The sequence below is a fragment of the Hyla sarda genome, unplaced genomic scaffold (assembly GCF_029499605.1).
Source record: "Hyla sarda isolate aHylSar1 unplaced genomic scaffold, aHylSar1.hap1 scaffold_505, whole genome shotgun sequence".
Classification (NCBI taxonomy): Eukaryota; Metazoa; Chordata; class Amphibia; order Anura; family Hylidae; genus Hyla; species Hyla sarda.
The window spans coordinates 59,185-79,322 of record NW_026610516.1 but is presented as its reverse complement, the minus strand read 5'-3'; the positions used below and the strand labels follow the sequence as shown (position 1 = coordinate 79,322).

General features: G+C 46.4%; 1 protein-coding gene across 1 annotated transcript in view; it reads right to left on the bottom strand.

Moving 5' to 3' along the window:
- Positions 1-13,404: 13,404 nt before the first annotated feature.
- The window catches only part of LOC130337687 (zinc finger protein 160-like), a 48,350-nt gene continuing 41,616 nt past the window's right edge, over positions 13,405-20,138 (bottom strand). The window contains exons 9-12 of the mRNA XM_056553957.1: positions 17,012-17,090; positions 16,813-16,904; positions 16,575-16,683; positions 13,405-14,971 (exon numbers count right to left, since the gene is read on the bottom strand). Of these exons, the coding sequence (XP_056409932.1) occupies positions 13,836-14,971; positions 16,575-16,683; positions 16,813-16,904; positions 17,012-17,090 (1,416 nt within the window). The 3' untranslated portion in view covers positions 13,405-13,835. The remainder of the gene's footprint in view (positions 14,972-16,574; positions 16,684-16,812; positions 16,905-17,011; positions 17,091-20,138) is intronic.

Here is a 20,138-nt window from a genome sequence, read left to right as displayed (position 1 = left end):
TGGATCCCAACAGGTTGGAGAGTAGAGGATATAATAAGAATCTTCTGGAGGCCAGGGATAGAGCCATGGCTCTGGATCCCAACAGGTTGGAGAGTAGAGGATATAATGAAGGAATCTTCTGGAGGCCGGGGATAGAGCCATGGGTCTGGATCCCAACAGGTTGTAGAGTAGAGGATATAATGAAGGAATCTTCTGGAGGCCGGGGATTGAGCCATGAGTCTGGATCCCAACAGGTTGGAGAGTAGAGGATATAATAAGAATCTTCTGGAGGCCGGGGATAGAGCCATGGGTCTGGATCCCAACAGGTTGGAGGGTATATAATGACAGGAATCTTCTGGATCCCAACAGGTTGATTGCACAGAGTAGTAGGAATTATAGATTAGGACGAGAGACACGACTGGTACAGGAATGTTCTATCCTCCATTTTATCACTTCATATAGTCGTCAGTCTTATAATGCGGGCAAATCCTATGCCATCAGGAGATATATTTATTACTATACTATTTCGGTAGTATATTTAGCAGCTTGTATGATTTGTCAGTGCCAATATGTGGGGTGCACCTCAAATACATCAAAAACTTAAATAAGACACAATTCAGATGCCAAAGGTTTTTAGTAGTAGTATTCCAGCTCTATCCAAACATTTCTGTGAGTTCCATAATGGAGAGGTTTCATTATTCTGTGTGATTGTGTGATGGACGTAAGGGGGGGGGGGGAGGGGGGATTTAAGACAAAAGTCACTTAACCTCTTAAGGACCAAGGGCGTACCTGTACGCCCGTGGGAATTTCGGTCCCCGCCGCGTGCCGGGCGGGGATCGCGCCGGGGTGACTGCTGATATCTATCAGCAGGCACCACGCGCAAATGCCCAGGGGGGTCATTAGACCCCCCCATGTCGGCGATCGGCGCAAATCGCAAGTGAATTCACACTTGCGATTTGCGCCGATTCCGGGTCATACGGGTCTATGGTGACCCGGTGACCCGGAATAGTAGGGGGATCGCGGGTGTCCTAGACACCCACGATCCCCCTGTAGCGATAGGAGTGAGGTGGCAGGGTTGCCACCCCTCCTATCCCTGCTATTGGTGGTCTAGACGCGACCACCAATAGCAGATGGGGGGCGGAGGGGTTTACTTTCGGTTTCCCCGTCCTGCCCACCCACAATAGGCGGGGCAGGACGGGGAAACCGACAGGGACCGGCGCCGAAGATCCACTTACCCATCGGTGACGGCAGCGGGCGACGATCGGCGTAAGAAGAGGACCACGACGCAGCTCCCTGGATCCAACGGAAGCCGGTGAGTTACTTAGCAACATCTGGAGGGCTACAGTCTGAGACCACTATAGTGGTCTCTAAACTGTAACCCTCCAGATGTTGCAAAACTACAACTCCCAGCATGCCCAGAGAGCTGTTTAGGCTTTCTGGGAGTTGCAGTTTTGCAACAGCTGGAGGTGTACAGTTTGAGACCACTGCAAAGTGATCTCTATACTGTGCACCTCCAGATCTTGCAAAACTACAACTCCCAGCATGCCCATACAGCAGTTTGCTGTCTGGGCATGCTGGGAGTTGTAGTTTTGCAACATCTGGAGGTCCACAGTTTGGAGACCACTGTGCAGTGGTCTCTAAACTATAGCTCTCCAGATGTTGCAAAACTGCAACTCCCAGCAAGCCTAAACAGCAAACAGCTGTCTCTGCATGCTGGGAGTTGTAGTTGCGATCCCTCCAGCTGTTGCATAACTACATCTCCCAGCATGCCTTTCGGCGATCAGTACATGCTGGGAGTTGAAGTTTTGCAACAGCTGGAGGCACACTGGTTGGAAAATACTGAGTTAGGTAACAGAACCTAACTGAAGGTTTTCCAACCAGTGTGCCTCCAGCTGTTGCAAAAGTACAACTCCCAGCATGCATGGTCTGTCAGTACATGCTGGGAGGTGTAGTTTTGAAACAGCTGGAGGTTTGCCCCCCCATGTGAACGTACAGGGTACATTCACACGGACAGGTTTACAGTAAGTTTTCTGGTTCAAGTTTGGGCTGTGGCAAATTTTTCACCGCAGCGCAAACTCCTAGCGGTAAATTCACTGTAAACCTCCGCCAGTGTGAACGTACCCTAAAAACACTACACTACACTTACACATAATAAAGAGTAAAACACTAGATATACACCCCCTTACACTGTCCCCCTAATAAAAAATAAAAAACGTATTGTACGGCAGTGTTTCCAAAACAGAACCTCCAGCTGTTGCAAAACAACAACTCCCAGCATTTCCTGACAGCCACTAACTGTCCAGGCATACTGGGAGTTTAGCAACAGCTGGAGGCACCCTGTTTGGGAATCACTGGCGTAGAATACCCCTATGTCCACCCCTGTGCAATCCCTAATTTAGTCCTCAAATGCGCATGGCGCTCTCTCACTTCAGAGCCCTGTCGTATTTCAAGGAAACAGTTTGGGCCACATCTGGGGTATCTCCGTACTCGGGAGAAATTGCACTACTAATTTTGGGGGCTTTTTTTCCTTTTACCCCTTATGAAAAAGAAAAGTTGGGGTCTACACCAGCCTGTTAGTGTAAAAAAAAAAAATTTTTTACACTAACATGCTGGTGTTGTCCTTTACTTTTTATTTTCACGGGTGGTAAAAGGAAAAAAAAGACCCCCAAAATTTGTAACGCAATTTCTCCTGAGTACGGAGATACCCCAGATGTGGACGTAAAATGCTCTGCGGGCGCACAACAAGGCTCAGGAGTGAGAGCGCACCATGTACATTTGAGGCCTAAATTGGTGATTTGCACAGGGGTGGCTGATTTTACAGCGGTTCTGACATAAACACAAAACAATAAATACCCACATGTGACCCCATTTTAGAAACTACACCCCTCACGGAACGTAACAAGGGGTATAGTGAGCCTGAACACCCCACAGGTGTTTGACAAATTTTCATTAAAGTTGGATGGGAAAATGAAAAAAAAAAAAAAAATTTCACTAAAATGCTGGTGTCACCCTAAATTTTTCATTTTCACAAGGGAAAATAAAAAAAAGCCCCCCAAAATTTGTAACCCAAATTTGGGGGGAAAACACACATTTTAGTGAAAAAAATATATATTTTTTTTACATATGCAAAAGTTGTGAAACCCGTGTGGGGTATTAAGGCTCACTTTATTCCTTGTTACGTTCCTCAAGGGGTCTAGTTTCCAAAATGGTATGCCATGTGTTTTTTTTTTTTTTTGCTGTTCTGGCACCATAGGGGCTTCCTAAATGCGACATGCCCCCCGAGCAAAATTTGCTCTCAAAAAGCCAAATATCACTCCTTCTCTTCGGAGCATTGTAGTTCGCCCGTAATGCACTTCATGCCAACTTATGGGGTACCCTCCATACTCAGAAGAGATGGGGTTACAAATTTTGGGGGGTATTTTCTGCTATTAACCCTTGCAAAAATGTGAAATTTGGGGGGGAAACACACCTTTTAGTGAAAAAAAAATTATTTTTTTTTACATATGCAAAAGTCGTGAAACACCTGTGGGGTATTAAGGCTCACTTTATTCCTTGTTATGTTCCCCAAGGGGTCTAGTTTCCAAAATGGTATGCCATGTGGGTTATTTTTGCTGTTCTGGCACCATAGGGGCTTCCTAAATGCAACATGCCCCCTAAAAACCATTTCTGAAAAATGTACTCTCCAAAATCCCCTTGTCGCTCCTTCCCTTCTGAGCCCTCTACTGCGCCTGCCGAACCCTTTACATAGACATATGAGGTATGTGCTTACTCAAGAGAAATTGGGCTACAAACATAAGTATACATTTTCTCCTTTTACCCCTTGTAAAAATTCAAAAATTGGGTTTACAAGAACATGCGAGTGTAAAAAATAAAGATTGTGAATTTTCTCCTTCACTTTGCTGCTATTCCTGTGAAACACCTAAAGGGTTAAAACACTTACTGATTGTCATTTTGAATACTTTGGGGGGTGTAGTTTTTATAATGGGGTCATTTGTGGGGTATTTCTAATATGAAGACCCTTCAAATCCACTTCAAACCTGAACTGGTCTCTGAAAAAAAGCGAGGTTCAAAATTTTTTGAAAAATTGGAAAAGTGCTGCTGAACTGTGAAGCCTCTGATGTCTCCAAAAGTAAAAACTCATCAATTTTATGATGCAAACATAAAGTAGACATATTGTATATGTGAATAAAAAAAAATGTTTTGAATATCCATTTTCCTTACAAGCAGAAAGCTTCAAAGTTAGAAAAATGCAAAATTTTCTAATTTGTCATCAAATTTGGGGATTTTTCACCAAGAAATGATGCACGTTACCACAAAATTTTACCACTATGTTAAAGTAGAATATGTCACGAAAAAACAGTCTCGGAATCAGATTGATAACTAAAAGCATCAGAGTTATTAATGTTTAAAGTGACAGTGGTCAGATGTGCAAAAAACGCTCTGGTCCTAAGGTGTAAAATGGCCTGGTCCTTAAGGGGTTAATCAGGAGTCTTCCTGGCTGTTCATTCTTAACCCCAAACTATTGCATGTTATAAATCTAAAAAAGGATTTAATCCAGTCTTATTAGATGAGTCGGATCCTTTATTATATATACATGTAGATTCAGTGGGGATCAAAAGTTTGGGCACCCCAGGTAAAAATGTGTATTAGTGTGCATAAAGAAGCCAAGGAAACATGGAAAAATCTCCAAAAGACATCAGATTACAGATTAGACATTCTTATAATATGTCACCAAAAGTTAGATTTTATTTCCATCATTTACAATTTCAAAATAACAGAAAACAAAAAAATGGCGTCTGCAAAAGTTTGGGCACCCTGCAGAATTTATAGCATGCACTGCCCCCTTTACAAAGCTGAGACCTGCCAGTGTCATGGATTGTTCTCAATCATCATCTGGGAAGACCAGGTGATGTCAATCTTAAAGGTTTTAAATGCCCAGACTCATCTGACCTTGCCCCAACAATCAGCACCATGGGTTCTTCTAAGCAGTTGTCTAGAAATCTGAAATTGAAAATAGTTGATGCTCACAAAGCTGGAGAAGGCTATAAGAAGATAGCAAAACGTTTTCAGATGTGCCTCTGAGAAAGCATTCCCTGTTGCCTAGTATTGCCTTGCCTGTTGCCGTACCCGTTGCTACCATCTACTCGCCTCTGAACCCTTGCCGCCAGCCCTGACCTCTGCTACGTCCGACTACGCTTTTGCCTGCTCCCTGTGTACTACGCCATATCAGCTGCCTGAGAGGTCGAGTTGTTACTGGGGGACACGACCTGGCAGTTACCGCCGCAGCAAGTCCATCCCGCTTTGTGGCGGGCTCTGGTGAAAACCAGTAACTGCTTAGAACCGATCCCTCAGTACGACCCGCGCCATCGCCTCTCTGGTCTAGGGGATCCACTACCTGTCCTGCCGGTTCATGTCAGTAAGATCCGGCCATAGATCCCGCTGATGTTCCCCTGCCAAGCCTAGCAGACCTCACCTCCATTGTGGCCCAACATGGTCAACAGCTGGCTCAACTGACTGCTATGATACAGCAGCTTCTGCCTTCTCAGCAACAGCCAGTTCCTCCATCTGCATCGGCTACTTTACTTCCGCCTGCTGTAACCACCGGTTCCAGAATCTGTTTGTCCCTGCCTGACAAGTATGACGGAGATCCGAAGCAGTGCCGTGGGTTACTGACACAGTGCTCTCTACACCTCGAGCTACTGTCCGACCAATTCCCTTCTGAGCGAGCCAAGGTAGCCTTTATCCTCAGTTTGCTGTCCGGGAAGGCCCTGGCCTTGGCTACTCCGCTATGGGACCGCGCTGATCCAGCCACCTCTTCTGTCCAGAGCTTCAGGAATGTTTTTAAGGAACCTGCCCGGGTTTCCTCCGCAGAGACTGCCTTATTGAACTTGACCCAAGGAAGTTCTACTGTGGGTGACTATGCCATTCAGTTCACCCTAGCTTCTGAACTGAACTGGAACAATGAAGCACTTTGTGCCACCTTCAAGAAGGGACTTAACAGCGAGATTAAGGACGTTCTGGCTGCATGTGAGCTACCTTCCACCCTTAGTGACCTCATCTTGCTGGCCACTAGGATAGACAAGCATTTCACCGAGAGACATGAGGATCTCCTCCTGGAAAAGGAGAAGGCTCGTCCTAGACGCTACCCTCGTCTGGCTCCTGTTTTTCTGCGTCCACCTCAACCCATTACTCTGCCTCCCACAGTGGAAACCATACAGGTGGATCGGTCACACCTGACTCCGCAAGAACGAAGCCGTCGCAGAGACGAGAACCTGTGTCTTTACTGTGCCAGTACCGAGCACTTCCTTAGAGATTGTCCTCTACGTCCACCGCGTTCGGGAAATGCTCGCACCTAGTAAACCTGGGAGAGGCGTTGCTAGGTGTGGACTCTTCCTCTCCATGCCTCATCATACCCGTGCAGTTGTCCCTCTCTTCCAAGTCCTCTTTCTCCGCTTCTGCCTTCTTGGATTCCGGTTCAGCTGGCAACTTCATCCACGTCTCCTTGGTAGACAAGTACCGTATTCCAATAGTCCGTCTACCCAAGCCGCTCTTCATCTCTACTGTTAACGGAGAGAGACACTGCCACAGTGCAGTACCGTACCCAGCCTCTGCAGATGGGCATTGGGATATTTCATACAGAGACTTTGGAGTTCTTAGTCCTTCCCTTCTGCTCTTCTGAACTCCTCCTGGGCCTACCTTGGCTTCAACGTCATTCTCCTGTCCTGAATTGGTCCACCGGGGATATATATTGCGTTGGGGTTCCTCCTGTTCTGACCGTTGTCTCAAGTCTGTACTTGTCAAACGGGACCCACAAGTTTCTCCTCCTCCTGGCTTGCCCGAGCCATATCACTCCTTCGCGGATGTCTTCTGCAAGAAACAAGCCGAGGTCCTTCCTCCTCACAGACCTTATGACTGTCCGATTGACCTGATACCCGGTTCTACTCCACCCCGGGGCAGAATTTATCCTCTCTCTCCTCCTGAGACTCTTGCCATGTCCGATTATATACAAGAGAACCTACAGAGATGATTTATAAGAAAGTCTTCTTCCGCTGCCGGAGCAGGATTCTTCTTTGTTACTAAAAAAGGACGGTACTCTTCGGCCGTACATAGACTATCGGGGACTCAATAGTATTACTATCAAGAACCGTTACCCTCTTCCCCTGATTGCTGAACTCTTTGACCGTCTGCAAGGTGCCAAGTTCTTGTCAGGATCCGGGTACTGTGAGGATACTGGTGGTGGATCCTCTGTGTCAGTGGGGTGATGACGTGGGCCGTATCAGGGGAACGGAGTCTAAGGGGTTACTGGTATTCACCAGAGCCCGCTGCAAAGCGGGATGGACTTGCTGCGGCAGGTAACCCCCAGGTCGTTCCATCCGATAGCGACTCAACCCCAACTGACTGCTGAGATAGGCGCAGTACAAGGGATTAGGCAAGAGCAAGGTCGGACGTAGCAGAAGGTCAGGGCAGGCAGCAAGGATTGTAGTCAGGGGCAACGGCAGGAGGTCTGGAACACTGGCTTGGGACATACAAGGAACGCTTTCACTGGCACAATGGCAACAACATCCGGCAATGCTGGAAAGGGGAAGTGAGGTTATATGGACGTGGAGCAGGTGGAAGCTAATTAGACTGATTTGGGCCAGGCACCAATCATTGGTGCACTGGCCCTTTAAATCTTAGAGAGCTGGCGCGCGCGTGCCCTAAGGAGCGGAGCCGCGCGCGCCAGGACGTGACAGCCGGGGACCGGGACAGGTGAGTAGCTTGGGATGCGATTTGCGAGCGGGCGCGTCCCGCTATGCGAATCGCATCCCCGCCGGCAGTGTCAGTGCAGCGCTTCCGGTCAGCGGGTCTGACCGGGGCGCTGCAGAGAGGGGAACGCCGCGAGCGCTCCGGGGAGGAGCAGGGACCCGGAGCGCTCGCCGTAACAGGTCTCCCCCTCTTTTCGTCTGCTTGTCGCTTCACATGAGACGAGGCCATTGGAAGCGATTCTTGAGTTTCTTTCTGGAAGACAGAGAAGTCCTGGGTAAATTCATCCATGGCAGGCAGTCCAGAAGAAGTGGGGATGGGGAGGGGGGGCAGAGGGTGAAGGTTGCCACGGGGCAGAGAGTTACCAGGAAGGGGGCTATGAGGAGGCAAAATCTCTGCTCGTTTTTTGCAAAAAACATCGGCATAGTCCTGATAGGCCTTGGGGAGACCAGGTATAGGAGGAGTCACTGAGGTTTGACTGACGGGACTGGGAGCAGACGTGAGGCATTTTTTGTGGCAAGAAGCACCCCAGCTCTTGATCTCCCCGGTGGTCCAGTCAAGGGTAGGAGAATGGCGTTGGAGCCATGGCAGACCGAGGAGGACTTCAGAGGTGCAGTTGGGCAGAACAAAAAATTAAATTTTTTCGTGATGCAGTCCAATGCTCATAAGCAGGGGTTCTGTGCGGTAACGCAAAGTGCAGTCCAATTTTACTCCGTTGACCGGGGATATGTAGAGCGGCTTGACGAGACGGGTCACAGGGATGTTGAACCTATTAACAAAGGAGGCCAAAATAAAATTTCCTGCAGAACCAGAGTCCAAGAAGGCCACAGCTGAGAAGGAGGAGTTGGCAGAAGGAGAAATCCACACGGGCACAGTGAGACGTGGAGAAGCAGACTTCGTACCAAGAGACGCCACTCCCACATGAGCTGGGTGCGTGCATTTCCCAGACGTGGAGGACGAATAGGGCAATCCACTAGGAAATGTTCGGTGCAAGCGCAGTACAGACATAAATTTTTATCCCTACGGCGAGTCCTCTCTTCATGGGTCAGGCGAGACCGATCCACTTGCATAGCCTCCTCGGCGGGAGGCACAGGGGTAGGTTGCAAAGGATACTGTGAGAGAGGTGCCCAGAGATCAAGGTCTTTTTCCTGGCGGAGCTCCTGGTGTCTTTCAGAAAAACGCATGTCAATGCGGGTGGCCAAATGGATAAGTTCATGCAGGTTGGCAGGAATTTCTTGTGCGGCCAGCACATCTTTGATGTTACTGGATAGGCCTTTTTTAAAGGTCGCGCAGAGGGCCTCGTTGTTCCAAGATAATTCAGAGGCGAGGGTACGAAATTGGATTGGGTATTCGCCTACAGAAGAATTTCCTTGGACCAGATTCAGCAAGGCTGTTTCGGCAGAAGAGGCTAGGGCTGGTTCCTCGACGACACTACGAACCTCAGCGAAGAAGGACTGAACAGTGGCAGTGACAGGATCATTGTGGTCCCAGAGCGGTGTGGCCCATGACAAGGCCTTCCCAGACAGGAGACTAACCACGAAAGCCACCTTTGACCGTTCAGTGGGAAATTGGTCCGACATCATCTCCAAATGCAGGGAACATTGTGAGAGAAAACCACAGCATAGTTTAGAGTCCCCATCAAATTTGTCCGGCAGGGACAAGCGGAGGCTGGAAGCAGCAACTCGCTGCGGAGGAGGTGCAGGAGCTGGCGGAGGAGATGGTTGCTGTAGCTGTGGTAAAAGCTGTTGTAGCATAACAGTCAGTTGAGACAGCTGATGGCCTTGTTGCGCTATCTGTTGCGACTGCTGGGAGACCACCGTGGTAAGGTCAGCGACAACTGGCAGCGGGACCTCAGCGGGATCCATGGCCGGATCTACTGTCAGGATCCGGGTACTGTGAGGATACTGGTGGTGGATCCTCTGTGTCAGTGGGGTGATGACGTGGGCCGTATCAGGGGAACGGAGTCTAAGGGGTTACTGGTATTCACCAGAGCCCGCCGCAAAGCGGGATGGACTTGCTGCGGCAGGTAACCCCCAGGTCGTTCCACCCGATAGCGACTCAACCCCAACTGACTGCTGAGATAGGCGCGGTACAAGCGATTAGGCAAGAGCAAGGTCGGACATAGCAGAAGGTCAGGGCAGGCAGCAAGGATCGTAGTCAGGGGCAACGGCAGGAGGTCTGGAACACTGGCTTGGGACATACAAGGAACGCTTTCACTGGCACAATGGCAACAAGATCCGGCAATGTTGGGAAGGGGAAGTAAGGTTATATGGACGTGGAGCAGGTGGAAGCTAATTAGACTGATTTGGGCCAGGCACCAATCATTGGTGCACTGGGCCTTTAAATCTTAGAGAGCTGGCGCGCCAGGTCGTGACAGCCGGGGACCGGGACAGGTGAGTAGCTTGGGATGTGATTCGCGAGCGGGCGCGTCCCGCTATGCGAATCGCATCCCCGCCGGCAGTGTCAGTGCAGCGCTCCCGGTCAGCGGGTCTGACCGGGGCGCTGCAGAAAGGCGTAACAGTTCTTTACTAAGTTAGATCTTAGAGGGGCCTACAACCTCAATCGGATACGAGAGGGTGATGAATGGAAAACTCCTGTTTTGTGCTGGTAAGGTGATTGTTAGGGCTTGGAAGGATAATAATGCCCCTCCTATATAACACTGGATTAATCTGCTCAATAAGTATGTCCCGCTGTATCAGACCTTATACCCTAGTCAGAAGTGCCCTCAGACATGTGACAAAGTTTGTACACCCTGGTTGGTTGTAGAGGCTCTGACAGATTCTCCTGGGCAGGTGCCTTAGCTTCTCTAGTCTTGTTACTCTTCAGTTGTGCTGGATGGGGGGGGGGGCTAGTTTTTGGGGATGATTGGTGTGTATCTGTTTGTCTGTCTGGTTGTAGTTGGTTTTACACCGGGGGTTGCACAGTTGCCTCTTTGGTGACCCGCTGCCCGTTCTATGGATCTCATGTTACTGCTGTTTTGTGTCCCGATGGCGGCTCTCCTGCGCCATGTTGTTTCCTTTAGGCCTGGTTCATATGACGATTTTACCATCCGATTAACAGACAGTAAAATCGGACAAAATCGGATTAACTAAAAACGTATGCAATCGTATTAAAAAATTGTTTGGTATCTGATTTAAAATCATCAAAAAATCATACAGCTGAAAATTTCATCCGATTTTTCACAAAAAATCTGATCAGGTTTTGAAAATTATATGTATGTCAAGGAAAATAAAGTTTATTTAACCCCTTAAGGACCGGGGTTTTTTTCCGTTTTTGCATTTTCGTTTTTTGCTCCTTGCCTTTAAAAAATCATAACTCTTTCAATTTTGCACCTAAAAATCCATATGATGGCTTATTTTTTGCGCCACCAATTCTACTATGTAATGACGTCAGTCATTTTACCCAAAAATCTACGGTGAAACGGAAAAAAAATCATTGTGCGACAAAATTGAAAAAAAAACGCAGTTTTGTAACTTTTGGGGGCTTCCGTTTCTACGTAGTACATTTTTCGGTAAAAATGACACCTTCTCTTTATTCTGTAGGTCCATACGGTTATAATGATCCCCGACTTATATAGGTGATTTTGTCGGACTTCCGGAAAAAATCATAACTACATGCAGGAAAATTCATACGTTTAAAATTGTCATCTTCTGACCCCTATAACTTTTTTATTTTTCCGTGTATGGGGCGGTATGAGGGCTCATTTTTTGCGCCGTGATCTGAAGTTTTTAACGGTACCATTTTTGCATTGATAGGACTTATTGATCATTTTTAAATGATATAAAAAGTGACCAAAAATGCACTATTTTGGACTTTGGAATTTTTTTGCGCGCAAGCCATTTACCGAGCGGTTTAATTAATGATATATTTTAATAATTCTGACATTTCCACACGCGGTGATACCGTATATGTTTATTTTTATTTACACTGTGTTTTTTTTTTATTGGAAAAGGGGGGTGATTCAAACTTTTAATAGGGGAGGAGTTAAATTATCTTTATTCACTTTTTTTTTTGCAGTGTTATAGGTCCCATAGGGACCTATAACACTGCACACACTGATCTCTTATACTGATCATTGTTATCCCATAGGAGACTATAACACTGCACACACTGATCTCTTATACTGATCATTGATATCCCATAGGGACCTATAACACTGCACACACTGATCTCTTATACTGATCATTGTTATCCCATAGGGAACTATAACACTGCACACACTGATCTCTTATACTGATCATTGTTATCCCATAGGGACCTATAACACTGCACACTCTGATCTCTTATACTGATCATTGTTATCCCATAGGGACCTATAACACTGCACACACTGATCTTCATCATTGATCACTGGTTTCTCATAAGAAACCAGTGATCGACGATTCTGCCGCATGACTGCTCCTGCCTGGATCTCAAGCACTGAGCAGTCATTCGGAGATCGGACAACGAGGAGGCAGGTAGGGGCCCTCCCGCTGTCCTGTCAGCTGTTCGGGATGCCGCGATTAGCCGCGGCTATCCCGAACAGCCCGACTGAGCTAGCCGGACACTTTCACTTTTAGCCGCTCTGAGCGCGCGGCTAAAGGGTTAATAGCGCGCGGCGCCGCGATCGGCGCTGCGCGCTATTAGAGCCGGGTCCCGGCTTCACTATGACACCGGGCCCGCCGTGATATGACGCGGGGTTACTGTGTAACCCCGCGTTATATCAGGAGAGCAGGGCCAAGGGCGTACCGGTACGCCCTTGGTCCTTAAGGGGTTAAAGACGCTACCGCGCATGTGTAAAAAGAATTGTGTGAGATAAATCTGATAAAATCGCACAGTCACGCGATTCAATATGATTTACATAGGCCATAATAATTTTAAAAATCGGACATGATTTGGATCCGATTTTGAATTTGGGCGAAAAATCTTGGTCAACCACGATTTTACCCCCGATCTAAAATCGAGCAAATTCGGATGCGGATCAAAACTGATGCAGGTGTTTGATATGATTACTGAATGGAAGTCAATGGATACAACTTGGCGTGCAGATTTGTACGATTTGAAGGTAAAAAGTCATGAGAAAAAGTAGAATGGTAAAATCGTGATGTGAATGCACCATTACTTAGTAACTTGGGCTTCGCTGTTCTGGCTGCCTGGAGTCTTGTTATGAGCTTTTCTCTTTTATTGGAAAATGAAAAATAAATACTAGGGATGCACCAAAATTTTGGCTGCCGAAAATTATCGGCCAAAATGCCCCTTTAGGCTGATTGAATTTTCTGCCAAAATTTTCGGAAGGCGTGGCTTAACCTCTTCCCGACCCATTAAAAAAGTTACACATATAAAAAAGTGCCTCCATAAAAAAGGTATAGATCACGGCGCAAAAAAATGACCCTCATACAAACCCATATATGGAAAAAGAAGAAGTTTATAGGGGTCACGGTGAACATGAATATGGCTTCTCTTATGTCCCAGAAGATGGAACAAACAGAATATGAGAGAAAATGCTTCTTCCTCAGATGACAGAGACAGGAGACTGTATAATGGGGACAGAGGCCGGTCATATATAAAACAGCAATAAACCCCCCCCCCCCCTCAAAAATCCACAGCAGCACTCCGCACCCCTGTCTGGAGAAACACCAAGAATGTCCCTTCTCCATCTCCAAAAGGACTCACAGGGACAACCTCTTGTTATAGGGACCGGTTCACACACAGGATTTTACTTATTGGTGACAACACAGAAGTGTCCTGATCCTGATAGGACAGAAGTGACACATGAGATACAATCAGTAATATTTCTAATGGAAATGAGGCCGAGGTAATACATAGTAATCACCAATCATTATCATCCATAGAAATCATCCAATCATACTGTAGTGTAGAGCTACAAGTCACTACTAAATGATACACAATAGCATTACATATTACTTCTCATTACCGTTATTTACCTACAAAGGTCACATGACCCCAGGTGCTGATGACCAAGAGATGATGTTGGCTTTAGCTTCTGCTTAGGTTTCATTAGGAAGTTTATTTTAGGGTTAATTCTCACAACACAACTTAGAAACATCACATTTTACTGTTACCTGAGATCTCAGATTTCCATTCTCCATATTATATTTTTATCATTTATTATTTCAGTTTCCAGTGTGACTTCTCTCATGTCTAGAAAGTTGTGATTTATACAAAAAACACTTACCACATTCTAAACATGAATATGGCTTCTCTCCTGTGTGACATCTCTGATGTACAACAAGATGTGATTTATGTTTAAAACATTTCCCACATTCTGAACATAAATATGGCTTCTTCCCTGTGTGACTTTTCTTGTGTGTAATAAGAGCTGTTTTACTTTTAAAACATTTCCCACATTCTGAACATAAATATGGCTTCTCTCCTGTGTGAACTCTCTCATGTATTGAAAGATGTGATTTATTTCTGAAACATTTACCACATTCTGAACATGAATACGGCTTCTCTCCTGTGTGAACTCTCTCATGTATTGAAAGATGTGATTTGCTTGTAAAACATTTCCCACATTCAGAACATGAATACATCTTCTCTCCTGCGTGAATTCTCTTATGTTCAGAAAGATGTGATTTATTTGTAAAACATTTACGGCATTCTGAACATGAATACGGCTTCTCTCCTGTGTGAATTCTCTCATGTATTGAAAGATGTGATTTGTTTGTAAAACATTTCCCACATTCAGAACATGAATACATCTTCTCTCCTGTGTGGATTCTCTCATGTATACCTAGAACATATTTCTGTGTAAAACATTTCCCACATTCTAAACATAAATATGGCTTCTGCCCTGTGTGTGTTTTCTCATGTATAAGAAGAGATGATTTTTGTGTAAAACATTTTCCACATTCTGAACATGAATATGGCTTTTCTCCTGTATGAATTCTCTCATGTTTAATAAACTCTGATTGGTATTTATAGGATTTGCCACATTCTGAACACACATACTGCTTCTTTCTTGTGTGACTTTTTCTGTGGTTAACAAGAGCTGATCCATTTGTAAAATATTTCCCACATTCCTCACAATATAAACCTTTCCCATGTTCCTGATCTGTCCTTGTGGTAACAATGTGTGGTTGGTCAGGAGAAGGTTCCTCATGATCAGGTGGATTATTACAGGATAGATCTGGATGGACATTAGGGGTAAGGAGGTCTTCTCCTGAGGAGCGCTCCATCATATCTTCATCTTCTCCTTTATCATTCAGGGATAACATGAAGTTTCCCTCAGAATTCTTACTGGGATTTTCTGTTGGGATAAAAATGGATTATGGGAAATGTATAAAATATTATTAGGTTGGAAACACACATGAAGTTTTGCTGCAGTTTTTGATGGTCACCTGACCCCAGAAGAGAATACAGAGGAGAGGAGATGACCCCCCCTTTATAGTTTCCTTCTTTTTGGGGTCACTCCAGGCACTGACTCTAGGGAATGTTCACCAGAGATTTTTCTTCTTATAACAGAATTTAGAAATATGTGACCCCCTCCCTAACAATAGACTGGAGGGGACCCTAGTGATTCCTTTTCTGGGCATGCTCTGTGACCTGTGCAGAGGTCATTGTACAGGGAGGAGGAGGTAACATTGGCCCCAAATTCTTATCACTAGTCCAACTTCTATATCCAGAACTGAGAACTTGAGATATATGTAATTTAGATGTCTCCCCTCCCCCAACCATTACACCCCCTACACTACAGGACTGTTCACACCTGAGAGGAAGGGCTCATCCAATAATGCTGCTTGTGATAAATAATACCCCCCCCCCCCATCAGCACAGGGCCACAGAGATCTGGATCCTTCTGATCAGGTGATGTTTCTGCTCAGTGTGACAGTTTTTGGCTCCCATCCCTTCCTGCAGGCATGAGCATAATTAGGTTCAAATGGAGCCACCAGGGGGAGCTATGTATGTATTTGTGGTGCTGAGCGCTGATCTATGGACTTACATGAAGGAATGATGTGTTCGGTGAAGACCAGACAGCCCGGAATTATTCTCCACCTGTAGTGTGAACTGTGACCTGTATATATATATATATCTCTATGATCTCCATCAGCCACAGGGTCAGGTGACCGGAGACATATCCCTCTGCTATATTCAAACAAGGGCGATGCCAGACACCTGACCATCAGCCGGGGCCCCTATCACCATTCATTGTGGAGCTTAAGGGGTTACACTAAGTTCCCTGCTCCCATGGGATAGTGCGGCCGTTCCTCACATCTGAGCCCCAAATCCTGATGCTGCCCCTAGTGTTCTACCTGGAGCATGACAGGACCCATAGATGACCTTGGAGAGGATCTCTATATAGTCACCTCCCTCAGGTCCTGACTATACATAACACAGGGGATCACTGGGGCCTGAAGGGTTAATGTCATGTAGATCTAAGGTGGAGCCTCCCCTGAAGACACCTCGGAATTCCCTCTGTAATCCATTACTACATACCTGGGACAACACCTCCTGGAAATATTACATACCCGGGACAACACCTCTTGGAATTATTACATACCTGGGACAACACCTCCTGAAATTATTACATACCCGGGACAACACCTCCTGGAATTATTACATACCTGCGACAACACCTTCTGGAATTATTACATACCTGGGACAACACCTCCTGGAATTATTACATACCTGGAGTAACACCTCCTGGAATTATTACATACCCGGGACAACATCTCCTGGAAATATTACATACCTGGGACAACACCACCTGGAATTATTACATACCTGGGACAACACCTCCTGGAATTGTTACATACCTGTAGTAAAACCTCCTGGAATTATTACATACCTGGAGTAACATCTCCTGGAATTATTACATACCTGGGGTAACACCTCCTGGAATCATTACATACCTGGGGTAACACCTCCTGGAATTTCCTCCTTCACTTCCCTCATACACGGGTGATGGCCCCTCATCCTCTCTTCTTCATCCTCCACTTTATTATTAGTCAGATCTCCCCCCTGATGTGACATATAGAACAATTCATTACAATACAGCAGACAGGAGGAGCAACAGAGACCCCCAAAATCTACCCCCACATCTATGACTGCAGGACCCCCCTATAGAGATATAGGATCAGCCTCATCTACCTGATGCTTCTCTGGGACATTTCCCTCTGGACAGTCCTGGGAATACAGAGGGCGGGGACACCTCTCGGGTGGATTTCTATCAATGACTCCATCTGTAGGGAACACACAGTGATGAATAGATTATTCCATGTGATGATCAGATGATGGGTGTAGTAGTATCTAGGAGACCCTCCACCAATAAAAGTCTCCCCCTCCTTACACTGCTGATCGGCCCCGAAATCCGTCTCCTCTTCTGGTTCATCTTTAACCTCAACCTTAATATCCATCAGATCTTCAGCCTAAAGAGCAAAAAATATAAACCACAAAATAAAAGGGGCTCTCGAATTCCACCATAACCTGGGGGGGGGGGGGGGGGGAGGGCACACGGCCCCATGGTCCCCAGTATACATGCCCCCCCCTCCTTATTTCCTTCTTCCTCCTTTATCTCCACAGGTTGTTTTCCTCAGTTATTCTGCCCGGTAACAGCTGTTCTGCTGAGAGATGGATTCCTGCTTCTGATTGGAGGATCAGATTCTGCCCGGTAACCATGATCTTCTGCCCAGCGATGCTCCAGCCCAACAACAGCATTCTGATTGGCTGGAGGCCCATTGGCGGGAAAAGTATTTCCCTTATATACTGGGCTGTGGTGTCTCCAGCTCAGTCACCTGTGGGAAGATTAGAAGAAGCCCCGCCCTCCCCTTTTATTTCACTTTCCATCACATTGGGGGAATTCATCATACCCTTTTTTGTGACTTTTTATGGCATTGCGGATTTGTGAGAATTTATTGTTCACAGTGAAATTTCCAAATGTGGATGCAGTGGTCAGGAATTTATCATAGCAAAAAAACCCTCCCCCCAAAAAAAGTTGCAAGTCACAAAAGTGCCTGTTGGGAGCATTTCTAAGTGCAAAAAGCTCCGCTCTCTAACCACATCTTCCACCCACCCGCTAGCTGTTGTAAGACTATAACTCCCAGCATGTCGGCACTGTAAGGGCATGCTGGGAGTTGTAGTCTTGCAACAGCTAGTGGGTGGGTGGTATATGCAGGCGGATGGGTGGAGAGCGGCTTGAATTTTAACACCAGGGCGCCTCCAGCCCATGTATAGGTTACATGGGAGTATATGTAACATATATCACACACCTGCACTATGTAATAGTGACAGTGAGGGCATGCTGGGAGTTTTAGTTCTGCAACAGCTAGAGAGTCATAGGTTGGGGATTGCTGCCCTAACATGTGTCCCTATATGGTACACAACTACAACAAATTTTAACCTGTTAAGGACACAGGGCGTACTTGTACTCCCTGCTCCCGTTTACCGGGATTAAACAGTTCTCACCAGCGGAGAACGGGTTACAGGCAGCCAGGACCCACTGCTAATGCCCGGCATTAACCCTTTAGACGCCGCAATAAGTGGAGCTGATCGGGACTATCGCAACAAAAAAATCGCAATGTCCTGATCAGCTGATAGGAGGACGGGAGGGTCCTCACCTACCTCCTCGTCATCCAATCGGCGATCTACTGCTCCATGCCTGCTAATCAGTGTGTGCAATCAGAAGATTGCATGTTGTAGCCCCCTGTGGGGGCTTAAAAATTTTTTTATAAAAGTTCATTAACCCCTTCCCTATTAAAAGTTAACATCACCCCCTTTTTCCCATTTTTTTAAAATAAAATAATGTAATGAAGAATAAAAATAATCATATGTGGTAGCGCCGAGTGCGTAAATGTCCAAACTGTTAAAATATAAGGTTAGCTGAACCACACGGTCGATGGCGTACACGTAAAAAAAAACTGTCCAAATCTGTACATTTTTTGTCACGTCATATGCCATAAAAATATTAATAAAAAGCGATCAAAAAGTCCCATCAAAACAAAAATGCTACCGATAAAAACTACAGAATTAGCCCTCATATAGCCCCTTATGCGGAAAAATGTAAAAGTTATAGAGGTCAGAAGATGACATACTAATTTTGGTGCATGTAGTTTATAAATATATATATATTGGGGATCCTTGTAACCTTATGGACCTACAGAATAAAGATAAGGTGTCATTTTTACCGAAAAGTGCACTGCGTAGAAACGGGAGTCCCCAAAAGTTACAAAATGACGTTTAAAATTTTTTTTTATTTCACTTCACAAATAATTTTTTTTGTTTCGCCGCAGATTATATTATAAAATAAGGGATGACATTACAAAGTACAATTGGTGACGCAAAAAACACGACCTTATATGGGTCTGTAGGTGCAAAAGTGAAAGCATTATGATTTTTTGAATGGAAGGAGGAAGAAACATCCTTAACCTCCCTGGCGGTATGATTCTGTCTGGAAATGTGTACCAAAAGCGGTACAATTTTTTTTAACTGAATTTCACATCTCCCTCCGCCCATTTCACATCTCCCCCGTCACATTCCCCTCTCCCTTGTCACATCCCCCGTCACATTCTCCCCCCTCCTTGTCACATTCTCCCCCCTCCTTGTCACATTCTCCCCCCTCCTTGTCACATTCTTCCCCCCTCCTTGTCACATTCTCCCCCCTCCTTGTCACATTCTCCCCCCTCCTTGTCACATTCTCCCCCCTCCTTGTCACATTCTTCCCCCCTTGTCACATTCCCCCCCTTGTCACATTCTCCCCCTTCATGTTACATTCCCCTCCCCCTGTCACATCCCCCCCCCTTGTCACATCCCCCCTTCATGTCACATTCCCCTCCCCCCCTGTCACATTCCCCCCTTCATGTCACATTCCCCTCCCCCCCTGTCACATTCCCCTCCAGTCACATTCCCCCCCAGTCACATTCCCCCCTGTCACATTCCCCCCTTGTCACATTCCCCTCCCCCCCTGTCACATTCCCCCCTTGTCACATCCCCCCCCCCTTGTCTTGTCCTGCAGCAGGATACACTGGGTTTGCCGGTGCATTGCCGTGGAATGAGATTTGCCATAGAATGAGATGGTCCGCCTCCATCACATCCTATTGGCTCTCTCTTGTCACGTGACATATTTAAACGTCCCGCATCGATGCGCACAGCAGTGTCAGTTTGGCTATAGGGAGAGGATCTCCTCACCCTGTGATAGCTGAAGCTGCACGGAGCTCACATGGCCTCTGTGGCCCGACAGAAGTTCACACATGTACGCAGCTCATACGGCTGCCTCATATACACTTACTGTTCATCCACAGCGCTATCGGGATCCCTATGCCCGATGGCGCTGTCATCAGTGTGCGTCCCCGCGAGCGCCCCACGCCCGCAGCTCAACTCCCCGTCCCCCTAACGCTCAGGGAGCGGGGAACAGAAAGTAGAGCATCGGGCGCAGGTTAAGTTATTCACGTAGTGCTGCGCATGCGCAGTACTACTTTACC